The following is a 12,803-nucleotide window of genomic DNA, read 5'->3' on the forward strand; positions in this document are numbered from 1 at the left end:
ATCTGTGATTCACCTGTACGAGCACACGTTCGCGAAAGCAAGTGAGGGAGAAGACAGACTTTCTTCTCTTCTGGGGCCTCATACAGGCTGTGGGGACACATATTACTGTTAGAGAACCGTTATAAGGTCAATTTTACATAATATGGGACTTTCAAGAGAAGAGTCTGAGACAGTTTGACGTTCAGTCTATGTTACATAAATTTAGCCTTTATACAAGGTGGCACACACACAAACTGGCTGATGTAAGACACACTGTGCGACACACTGATTTTCAGCCGTCCCAAACGAAAGATAACAATGGAGAGAGAAGTCGTGGTGATATCGTGGCTGTAAATCAGTGGACCGACGCTGCACACTCTGGTTCAAGGACGGCCGTTGTGATGGTTTTTGACCAAAGACAACCTGCGATAAAAGTTTGACAGTGTCAGAAATTCGGGGTGATGGTGACTGCTGCTGTGACCTACGTCAAATAACTAGCCAATAGAAATGCAGTATGGAAATACGTACTGGTCAGCGCCACACTGGAAGAAATCCAAATAGAAGCTTGGTGGCTACAATGACAAAACGTGTCAAAAACAGTATGTAGGATGTAAACAAATTTTTTTTTGTGATTTCTCTGCAAACACATAAATGCCACAAGGGCTCCGCTCATGCTTCGCTAGTTTCTTTTTTTGTGAATGGACGGCACGCCTTCTTTTCTATTCCTGCACATCGACTCACGTCAGCGGGGGCCGCGATTCAGCTTCATGTCGGGCCCAAAGTTTAATAGACTCATGTCGCACAGCGTAGCAAGCTGTGAACTTATAGGATTGTTAAAATCACAGAGTGTAGCTGCCGTTACGCAAGTTTTTTGTTTACACACACTGTCTGAATCTCCAGTGAGCAGAGCAGATCCTTTACACTGAGCAGTGTTGATGCCAAGGAGATAGAAAGTAAGATTCTTCAATGGGTGGATGGATGGATGGATGGATGGATGGATGGATGGATGGATGGATGAATAAATAAATAGATAAATAAATAAATAAATAAATAAATAAATAAATGAATGAATGAATGAATGAATGAATAAAAGGCCAAACGGTGGAGCAGTGGCTAGCACCCTCGCCTCACAGCGAGAATGTCTTGGGTTCAAAACCAGTCCACACTTTCTGTGTGGAGTTTGCAGGTTCTCCCCGGGTACTCCGGTTCCCCCCACAGTCCTGAAAACAATCCCCAGGGGTCCCTGAGCGAGACCCTTGGCCCTCACCAGCTCTGAGCGCTATGCTATGTGGCTGCCTACCAATGAGTCGATTCGGTAAAGAAATGTCCCCAAGGGGATTAATAAATAGAACAACTCTTCTTCCACAGTGGACTCTATATACTCCAGAGAAAGAAAAGAAACATGACAAGACTCCAGAACCATTTTCCTCATTGACCTTTAATAATGGTTAATATCTGGCTAATATACTTTGTAAGCTAAAACACTTTCTTTCCCACTAATAAAAACCACTGATTTGGTTGTGAGCATCATTGTTTATGTAAATGCCATGACTATGTTTACCGGCTGTTATTGTACACATGTCTGCTCTGGAGGGTTTTATCAAATAATTCCATCACCAGGGTTTAAAACCCACCATACTTAACAGATTAAGACAGAGACAGTGTGTTACATATTGAACATTTCAGATATATTTTGTCTATATTCTCTATTTTTTATTCTGGTTGATATATTTTTACACTGTCGGAGGGCAAGCCAGACTAAATTTGGATTCCCCCGTGTGTCTTGTATGTACAGCACAAGTGACAATAAAGCTCATGTTGACTTTGATACTGTTGATGCATGTAGAGTGTGAATCCTCAGAAATAATTTGAGGTTATCATGGTTCTTAACACACGAACAGCTTTAACAGCTGCGACAGCATGAACAGTTTGACCTCCTGCGATCAGCCGGCATGTCACATGAAAGTCACAAGACTGTCACACACACACACACACACACACACACACACACACACACACACACACACACACACACACACACACACACACACACACACACACACACACACACACACACACACACACACACACACACACACACACACACACACACACACACACACACACACACACACACACACACACACACACAGGACTCACCCCACCAGGCCTCCGAAGATCTCCGTCACATACGAGTAATCTCCTCCAGACTTGGGGATGGTCACACCCAGCTCAGCGTAGCACATGGAGCCCAGGGTGCAGATCCCCCCCCCACACACCCAGACGATGAGCGACAGGCCCACCGAGCCGGCGTGCTCCAGCACACCTTTGGGGGAGATGAAGATTCCCGAGCCGATGATGTTCCCTGAGCAGGAAGAGATGGCAACAGTCAGATTATTGATTCTGTTCAGTCCAGGTTTGACCTACAGATTAGAAGACAGAAGAGGGTCAGACGGAGACCAGAGGCTAAATTAAAAAGCGGTTCTAAGTTCAGTAAAATCCCAGCTCAGAGCCAATATAATGAAAATATGGATTCTAAATCTTTTGAGAGGTGTCAGTTGTATAATGCAGCGATCATGTAGCTCCAGAGCACTGAGTTATAACGATTACATTCAGATTAAAGACTGAAGTGGAGCAAACACAAGACTTACACATGAATCCTGAACACTGGTGTGCATTTCTACAACACAACAACAAATCAAAAAGAAATGAGAAGACCGAAAAGAGACGAAAAACACATTTAGTGACATTCTGAAGTGCCTTTACTCAGAGGACTACACTGAAGTGGAGCTGACGAGCTGGATTAGACAGATTATATTCTGGATGATGTGCTGTGGAAACTAAGAGGAATCCTTTGATTTGATATCTGTTGCTTCCTTCTGAGTGGAGACACCTGATGTCTATGAGATGATAAAACTTGATTGGTTGTCTCGTGAATGGCTGCAGAGCAAATCGCCCTCCTGGGAGAAGTTCCAGACTTGAACTTGATAATGACCATTGTTGACAGGAAGGTGTCCCCGGGGATCTGCACCGGATTTCTAACTTATTCAATGAAGCCCTGTTTACAATTTTTTTCAAGTGAAAACGCAAAACTTTGGTTGTGTTTTGGGTGTGTGTGTTTACACTCTCAGAGTCAATGAAAACACAACTGTTGAAAACGCTCCGACTCTGATTCCGAGGAAATCACAACTTCTCTGAAACGCTGTTATTGCTCATGTGCTCCACGGCTGTCATAACAAGTAGTTGTGCACATGCTCAGGAGAGACAATCAGAACAATGTTCCCTCCAGAGAGTCATGACTCCCAGTCCAGATTCTCCTGGACGTGGTACTTTTATTTTGACAGTCACCGTAATAACAATCCAACTTGGTCGTCTGTCCACTAGAAAGTCTGTGTTCTCCCGTTGTGAATGTTTAGAGAGGATTGTACTCTGCTGCATGTGTTTGTGATTTCATTACAAAAACAAATATCAGCACCAACTAGTGGGCCAACATCAAAACTACATCATTTTCAGTGTTTCTGACGTTTCCGTGTGAACCAGTGGTCACCAACCTTTTTTAAGCCGAGATCACTTTTCATGTCAAACAAAAAGCAAAGATCTGCCATCCATCTTAGCTATACATTACAACGTTAATATTCTAAAATGTAGTATTGTTTCATTGGCCAAAACATTTTGAACACACATTTGACATCTGGCTGGTGAACTCATAGCAGAGTAGAGAACCGTATTCACAAATATGAACCACTGTGGTTTGTATTGCAACATTCAAAACTGAAGCATCAAATCATAGCGTGAATGATCCACCACAGCACGAGACAGATCAACCATGACCTCTGACCTCTGCAGGTGCATCACAGTCAGTCAGTGTGACGGTTGTTCCTGCAGCCCGTCAGTTCATGAACCGTAGCTGGAGACACCGAGTCTCACGCAGTCAGCAGGTGTCTATCAGTCAGACAGGTCCTGTGCTGTGATTACATTTTTTTCAATAGTGGAAACGCCACCTCACAGAGATATATGGAGCCAAAATAGGATTTGACCTTTACAACACACGAGGAGAGAAGGGGAAACTTTTCTCTGTTTACAAGACCCCAAAGTGTCTGTCATTATCCCTTGCTTGCCTTTCAATGTCATTCTGCATTTGAATGATTTCCAGGTCCACACCAGGTGGAAAGGAAAACACCTCCTGAAGCTGAGCAGCGACGGCCTCCGTCAGTCTGTGGGAATGAATGGGTTGCTCATAAAACTCACAATGTCCTCCATTTAATGCATTTCTTGAAGACGTCTGTAAAATTCAGCCCCCACTGTATCCGGGGCGACACCGAATTGTTCATGGTGGGCTTCTCTCACATGGTCTGAATGTCTCGCCATGTTTAGGAAGTGTGTGAGTTTTTCATTTCCCAGCTGAGAAATCCACAATATAAAGCACCAAACCAGGCCAGGGACCAGTACCGGTATATTGAAAAGGCTCATTTAAGTTTCCACTAGTCTGCATTGAGTTTTACGTAGGAAAAGGCTTCACTTCCATCAACTCTTCTTTCCTGCACTTAACTGTCAGTTGTTTGTAATTCATACACCATTAAGCCCCGTTAAGACCCTTCCACACTCCGTCTCGACGGTCCACGGAATATTGATGTTGCTTCAAAGCGTCTGTGGTGCAGAAAAGGTCGGGGAGCTGCTCTATGACACCTCCAGGATCAAACCTGGGGCCAGGCCAGGGCACACCTGACCACTAGTGGTTATCACGTCATGCACCAGGTCAGGACGATCAAGGTCGGACTGTAGTAACGTGCTGCTGTCCAAACATATAAGCACATGGCCTGACCAGGCACGGGTGTAAACGGACATCGTTATCAAAACGTTGCCGTGCAAAACGTGAAACTTTTCTGAACGGCAGGTTTTCATGTTTACAGGTCGTGTAAACGGGTTTGAAAGAATGAGGAGTAAACACCGCTGACATTTTCACTACGACGTAACATTTCCCATCATGATGCAGAAAATCAGTCTGATTTCAAGATTCAAGATTCAAAATACTTTATTTTTCCCCCCGAGGGGAAATTTTAAACAGCTGAGTAGTTCATGTAAGCGCAGACATAAGAATTTAAAAACCATAGCATAGAAAAAGTGCAGACAAACCACATCATAAATATCATAAATGCAATAAACATTCATCTAGAGTCCTCATATAAAGTGCGTCGTGGTTCCAGCAACTTGGCAAAGAGGGAGAAAGTGAACAGTTCAGTTCAGAGTCACTGAGGGGGGGGGGGTGTATAGGGGTTGGGGGGGGTGAATATTAAATAAACTTTATTTTAAACCGAGTGTCTCTTTGTTGCTACATGTTTATGGTTAAGCGAAGGCTGATGTGGGAGACAAACTTTTTTTTCACCTGTTTCAAGGTTAAAATGTTAATTTGTCCACATTGAACTGCCGTTGAAAGTTTGATGCACAAGAAGTTATAAAACAAATTGGAACCAAAACGATTTTAATGAGGCTACATGTATGTTTATGAAAGCTCCAGGAAGAGTTCACTGAGAGGAAGAAGAGCTGATGAAGAGCTGCAGGACTCATTATTACCAAATCAGCTTGAAGAGCTCTCGTTGTCTCCCGTTATCACTTCATGATCATGAAGGAACAAAGTTAATGATCATGTCCATCACATTCTGACTTATTGTTGCTGTAGGTTCTTCATTTCAAAACTGCTTTCTCGCGAGAACAATTCAACCCGTCTGTGTGGAATTTACAACCTAACAGAGAGTCTGTTCTTCTGCGTGAGCTCGTCCACTTTGTTTCTCTTCGCAGCACTAAAGCGCCGTCTCAAAAGCGCCTCTTCTCCATGGTGGCATGTTTAGTCAGGTGTGTGTTGTACAGGTAAGCTGTTGTCTCACCGACTTCTTGTGCGGAAGGGCAGGGCTGAGGACAGAAACGCTGCCCCCCAGCAGGCGGCGGTGGAACCGCAGGTTCTCCCAGAACTGTTAGAACTGCACAGGATGTGTTGGATGTGTATGAAAAGCCCATCTGTAGTCTGGATAATCTCTTCAGATTGTAACTCTTGTTTGTTGTGGCTTTCTGTCTGATTATCTTCTCTCGTACTGTGTAAAACCCAGAAGTCTGTAACTTTGATCAACAAAATAGTTGTTTTTATCCGCTGTTACCTAAATACGAATGAATTCAAATAACAATTTGAACAGTGTGGGGAAAAAATAACAATTTGACCACAATTTCAACTGTTTAAGATGTTTGAGCCAAACCAGTAGTTTAAACTTTTTTTAAAATCCATTTTTAGCTGTTTACAATGACGCAATGATTGAAGTACTTTTAGATTTCTGGGGGTAGTTTCAGCCATTTATTAATAGCTGTGTAATTTACTTATTTGTGTCCAAATATCAAACAGACAGGTAAACGTCATCCTTAAAAGCAAATGTCTTTTCTTAGTTTTCCAAGATTGGAAATTCAGACTTTTGTGCCTGTTTTAATTACATTTCAAGTGAAAACGCATTTTCACTTCAGAAACGTTTCATATTTACACTGCAACATTATGAAAACAGTGTCCATTTCCACAGAAATGTCAGAAACAATGAAAACCATCTCGTTTTCATGTTGAACCACGAGTTGGTGCTGTTGTTTGTTTTTGTAATGAAACCACACACACACACACACACACACACAGCAGAGAACAATCTGCTCTAAACATTCGCAACGGGAGATCACAGACATTCTAGAGGACAGACGACCAAGTTGGATTGTTATTACGGTGACTGTCAAAATAAAACTACCAAGTCCCAGGAGAATCTGGACTGGGAGTCGAGACACTCTGGAGGAAACTGATTGTTCTGATTGTCCAGCCACTGAGCATGTGCACAACTCCCAGTTACCACAGTTGTGTTTATGGCCAGTAGCAGCGTTTCCACCATCCACACTGAACCCCAGCATTTTCAGAAAGTTCAGTTTTCACAGAGACAAATTCGTAGTATTTCCCAAAAGTTCAATCTTGGAAGCTGTTTTCAAAAGGTTTTGTTTTAAGTGGCTCTGAGCACCGCTGTCAGGGAAAAGGATTCTATATTTTTATAGAAATACCGATTATTATTCTTCATTATTGTGATTTGTGCTTTTTGTCTTGTGAACTTTTTGTGTGTCTGTCGTTTCCACCAGCAGTTTGTTGATTTGGTATTTTTTGCTTCCGACGTCTGTTGTGAAATAATGTGACAGTAATGAAGGTGATGATATTTTAAGTGTAAAATGACCAGATGCACAATGAATTTTGTTCAGAACATTCCAGCCTGGCTGGATCTTTAGGTGATGACACTGGTGATTCATCACATATCCGTATTTTAATATTGCCATAATAATACATTTGTGAGTAATTGTGCAGCCCGAGTCGAAGCCACAGCTTCTAACTTCCTTCTGCAATATCGAAATGTTTAATGTAGGTCAGATTTCAATTATCAAACTTCTGAAGCTGACCTCCGAATGAAGCCCAGCTGAGAGTTCTCGTCAAAAGACCAAACAGCAGAACCGGCTTTTCCGTTTGTTCTCCTCTCGGGTAAAGTTCAGGGTGAAACTGTCTGCACAGAGAAGTTGACTCGGCCAAGTGTGAAGCTCTCCCTGTGAAAGCCCGGCCAGGCGCACCGCGGCTCTGAACGATGGCGGTCCGAGGAGGGAGTTCAGAACTGTCTGATGTGATGGCGGAGGCCATGGAGAGATGTTACGCAACGCCTGCACTGTGTTTGTTATGTCATAAAGTTTGGCATCTCTGTTGAAAGTGTGAATCAGAGTCCTACTGACCCGCTCAGCCTCCAGCTCCATCACAACATTTCAATCTGAGAACGTCTAAAGATTAACCCTTTCCGTTCCAGAGCTGCTCCTCACTGCTGCAGGCTTCTGAACACGATAGCACACACACACACACACACACACACACGCACACGCACGCACAATGTCTTCCTGTTGTACACGCAGAGCCTTGTTTTTCCCGTCCTGCAGCCGGCGGCAGCGCTGACCCTGAGGGGAAACTGAGCAGGGGAGAGGTGGCTCCTTCTATCAGTCACATGTCCGGGAGTTCACCTGTTGTTATTTGGTGTGTTTGGGTTTCTGTGCAGGCGGAGGCAATGAGCAGGAGTCCTGAACACTGCAGACACACACTGGATATGTGAGTAGGCTGAATGTGGTGGGAAGCAGCGTGACTCAGGTTGAAGTGAGCGAGAGAGAGACTCAGCTACCAAGAGAGCTGAGCTTTCTTATCTCTGACACGTCAATCTGTTGGACCATTTGTACAAAAAAAAATTGAAAACAAATATTTTTGTGAAGCTTGAGAAGGAGACTGATTTCTTTCCCTAACAAACAGTCCACATGATCACAGGTGACTTAGAAAAGCTGAAATATGTATAATAAATGACAATAAATAAGGATTTTTTTACACAAACTCAAAGTAATTATTACCAACAGTGACTATCTCAGTGTCCATTCTTTCCTCAACATATTGAATTAGACCACATTTGTGAGCAATTCAGCTTTGGAGGGAATTATGAGGCTTAGTCCAAGCTGCTGGGCACTTTGAGAGTCTGGATTTGACCACTGGGAAACGTTAATGAGGTCAAATAGTTCTAAGTAGGATAACACCGTTTGAATGTGTGATTGTTCCTCACATAGCATATCTTGAGATGTTTAATCTGTCGGTAGCGAATTATTCATGAAGGTTGTTGTGTGTCTGTAAATGAGGACGAGCAGGAGATCGCTGTCAAACGGAGTCGCACACCTCAAACCTGTAGATATGTACAGAACCGGCTCAGTCACATAACAGCGTCACATCCTCCAGCAGCCCCGGGTCTGTTTGATTTAGATTATTTGTAATATGTTTCTCAAACATAGTGCACTGTTTTCTGAAGCTAACTTGAAATGACCTTTTAAAGGTTCCTTCTGAAATCCTCATCGTTTCTCTGCAGACTTCAACAGTCAGTAAACATCTGATGTAAGTCGCTTCCACAGCAGCATCTCGCTGCGATCAGTCGTTCAGATCTCAGTGGTCAAAAAGCTCAGATCCCAGGTCAGTGAGCAGGAATTTACTCAAGATAATATAGATTGCAAAACAGTGTGTTCACTTTGGTGTTTGTGACGTGGCCACCAGGTGTGAAATACCATCAATCAGTTAAGAGTTTATGATTACGTCATAGCAGAAGGATAAAGTCACGATCCGCTGTGGAACACCAGTTACTTTTAGAGAAACATTGTAGTTAGCGTCTTTGTGATATTGCCAGGAGCGCCCTGCGGGCCGGGGGCGGAGCCTCTGCGGGGCTGGTATTTGGTCTCAGGCCATCTGTTTGACGCCAGCGGGTTAATGCAGGTGTTTTGGGATTCCACCAAGGGAGACTCCACACATCACATGAAAAAATAGCAGTAAGTGGTGTTTTGAGTCCATTAAATTAGCGGGAAAACACATTTTGTTTGGTGGTGTGCAGCTGCATTGAAAGACTCTCTTCAGCATTTAAACTCCGAAGGTTCCAGGCCGGAGGAGCTGTGAGCAGAGAGGTATTCATGCTCCCACACAGCGGCTGTAATTCACCCTCCAGGCACAAGTGTCAACCTCCTCCAAGCTGAGGGGCGACATGCAGCCCCTGTTCATCTCCAGTAAGCATAAATAACCTCTTAATAGAAATGTTCAGCACTGCTTAAGCGCAAAGAAGTATAAACGCATTCTGGAAAACGTACTTTTACTCTAATATCAGTTCACAGAACGTGAACAAACTCAGCGTGGCTTGAACACTTACTACATCAATAAATTGCTGCTTCAATCTGAATGTGAAAATCTTGGAAACAGTATTTGTCTTTCATGAAAACATTCCACAGAACAATTCCACTCAATCATTTTTAACTGTGTGTTTGATTGCTGGAGGCCGAGCTGCCATATACATGAACAACGCTGTTTGAACACGGGCGGATAATTACCGCCTCTGCCGGGGAAAATTAGAGACCAAAGAGCCACGTGGTGACGGCAGGGCAAATCACATTTTTAACAACGGAAGTCGGTACCAACAGGGTTCAGACATGGAACAATTCTGATGTGACCACTTCATTTCTACATGGATCAGGTTTCCTCTCAAATCCATCGGAAACAATTAGCGATGTGTTCACTGACTTTCAAATGTTATCTGTTTCCTCCCATGGGGTATCCCTGTTAATATCTGAGCCTCCTCACTAAATGACCATCAATCAATCATTTTATTGTCATTGTCATAAATACAATGAAATTATGTTGAGCAACCCAGCCCACATAGTCAGAGAAAGACTGGAAAGTTGTGACGTGTAGTGCTTTGTGTGGTTCTGCTCTGAGACCGCCCCTGTCCTCCAGGAGAAGCTGAACATCTCCACACCACTTTAAGTTTTCTTTACTGCGACACACTTCTTTAATGGATGAATGATTACTGTTGTTGCTGATCGATGCAGAGCTGTGGGTGGTCTGTCGGACCCTGCAGCTGGAGGAGAGACACTAATGCCTGGAGCCACAATGAGGAGTTACGTGATCTCTGTGGAGGGTCACGCTTAGTCTCTGATTTTTGTGCTTTTGTCACCAGGTTTGTTTTAATGTTGAAACTCATTAGAGGGAGAGTTTGTATAAACACCCATAATGCAACAGATATAGACGTTTTCTGGACATTTTACTGGCCTATACTGAAATGTGTTTGACTCCCCTGGATTGGACAGATACTCTGACATACACAATGGATGAAAACATCATTTATCCCAGTTCAGTATCTTGCAATGTATATTTTAGATTTTAATACTGGGTTTAGCACAAAGACGTCCGGCTCAATCACAAAATTTTAAGTTTAATGGACTATTTATAAAACTTATGATGAAGACCCTAAAATTGAATTTTAGAACGTGTGACCTGGAACGCAGAGATTCTCTCCAGACTCATGTTGATAAAAGCCTGTTGCTTCTCTGTACCCACCCAGAAGGGCTGGATGTCTGATTATGTTTCAGAAATGAAGCTTTCACCACAGCAGCAGTGGACAAAACAAAAGTTTAAAACACACTGGAGGCTGGAGTTGGAGCCTCTGGTCAGTGACCACAGCCTGTATGTTTGACACCTCAGTCACAGTTAAACAGGAGAGCAGAGCGTGATGGTGACAGCAGGCCTTTCATAAACACTGAGGTCAGACGTGAGTCTGTTCTCATGATCAGAGCCCACTGCACAGCACACTGTTCCTCTGCTCACTGTTCCACTGCACAATGTACAGCACATTGTTCCTCTGCACACTGTTCCACTGCACACTGTTCCTCTGCACACTGTTCCTCTGCACACTGTACAGCACACTGTTCCACTGCACACTGTACAGCACGCTGTTGCTCTGCTCACTGTTCCACTGCTCACTGTTCCTCTGCACACTGTTCCACTGCACACTGTACAGCACACTGTTGCTCTGCTCACTGTTCCTCTGCACACTGTTCCACTGCACACTGTACAGTACACTGTTCCACTGCACAATGTTCCACTGCACACTGTACAGCACATGGTTCCACTAAAAAATGTTTCTGGGCATGTGTACACACTCCACTGAACAAGACAGGAAGCCCTGAGCAGCAACGCAACTTCCTCCATTAACTCGGTTGTTCCTTCACATGCTGCAGATCTAATGATGTGTTTGTGTTCAGCAGGACGCTGAACGGAACAATATTCAATACTTGAGTCCCGCGGTAACGCGCCGCTCGCAGACCCTCACGTCTTTGTGTGTATTTCAAGTTGAACATGAGAAGATGCAGCCACGTCGGCATGTCCATATTCAGATGATCCAGACTGATGCAACAGTTTCCACGCACAAAACCCCAAAACCCCGCACGCGCATCCCCACGTCCCCATGCGTAAAAGTCACCTTTCTTCGCGTCGTTAGGCGGCTTGCTGTCAAACTGCAGGAGTTACATCATCCCGCACAAACCCTGCACAGACATGTAACCAGAGTACAGTAAAAGCCCCGTGTGAAGCGGGGAGCAGCCGCTCAGCAGCCACGTTCTTCACCGCCGAGCTCCAACTTTCATCAAGCCCTCACACACTTACCGATGATGATCGCGCACGCGCTGAGGAGTCCGATCTCTTTCTTGAGAGTGACCCTGTCGGAGGACTTCTCATCCTTCTTCCTTTTCGCTTTGTCCCCCATCTCCTCCGCCGTGCTGAGTGTCCGTTTCGGTCCGGTCCAGATCCTGTACTCTGAACCAGGCTGTGCTCCCCGGCTGCGCTTATTATATTCCCCTGATGCGCGGCGCATGCGCGCTGCGGCCGGCATGCAAATCCCCACCTTGTCTCAGGTGAGCCTCAGAGGTGTGTCGTTACACCTGAAAATACACATAAACAACCTGTTCCAACAAACTGGTTTGATCTGTAAAACTTGGAGCAAAATCAAGACTGCTGAATTACAAATGTAATTTCATAAATATCACAATTCCAGCTGTATCGCTATATATATATATATATATATATATATCGCTATATATATATAGCGATATATATATATATTTATTTATATCAATGTATATAGCAATATATATAGCACGATACAGCTGTAATCTTCCTTCACAGAATTACCAATTCATAATTACAAGATATACAGGGAATATCTTTATCTAAGATATGTATGTTACTTTTCCACAAAGTGTTACGGTGGTACAACCTGCAGACTGAAGCAAACTGAACCGCTCACTGGACAGGAGCAGAGAAAACTCCAGTGTCCTGCACAGTGCCTTCAGTCTGCAGCAACACAATGTCTCATGAGGACACTTTATTTGTAACCGAAATTGTAAAGATCATCATACATCTGTATTGTAATGAAAACTGAAGT

At 43.8% G+C, this 12,803-nt stretch overlaps 1 protein-coding gene across 2 annotated transcripts in view; it reads right to left on the minus strand.

Moving 5' to 3' along the window:
* Positions 1–12,265, minus strand: part of slc7a10a (solute carrier family 7 member 10a) — a 32,956-nt gene extending 20,691 nt beyond the window's left edge. Inside the window, exons 1-2 of one of the 2 annotated variants that reach the window (XM_080458321.1) lie at positions 12,026–12,265; positions 2,140–2,344 (exon numbers count right to left, since the gene is read on the minus strand). In XM_080458321.1, the coding sequence (XP_080314447.1) occupies positions 2,140–2,344; positions 12,026–12,251 (431 nt within the window). In that variant the 5' untranslated portion in view covers positions 12,252–12,265. The remainder of the gene's footprint in view (positions 1–2,139; positions 2,345–12,025) is intronic. The other variant, XM_080458322.1, reaches the window with a different exon arrangement.
* Positions 12,266–12,803: the final 538 nt, after the last annotated feature.

The sequence above is a fragment of the Lipophrys pholis genome (genome assembly GCF_963383615.2).
Source record: "Lipophrys pholis genome assembly, chromosome: 2".
In the NCBI taxonomy this organism is placed as follows: Eukaryota; Metazoa; Chordata; class Actinopteri; order Blenniiformes; family Blenniidae; genus Lipophrys; species Lipophrys pholis.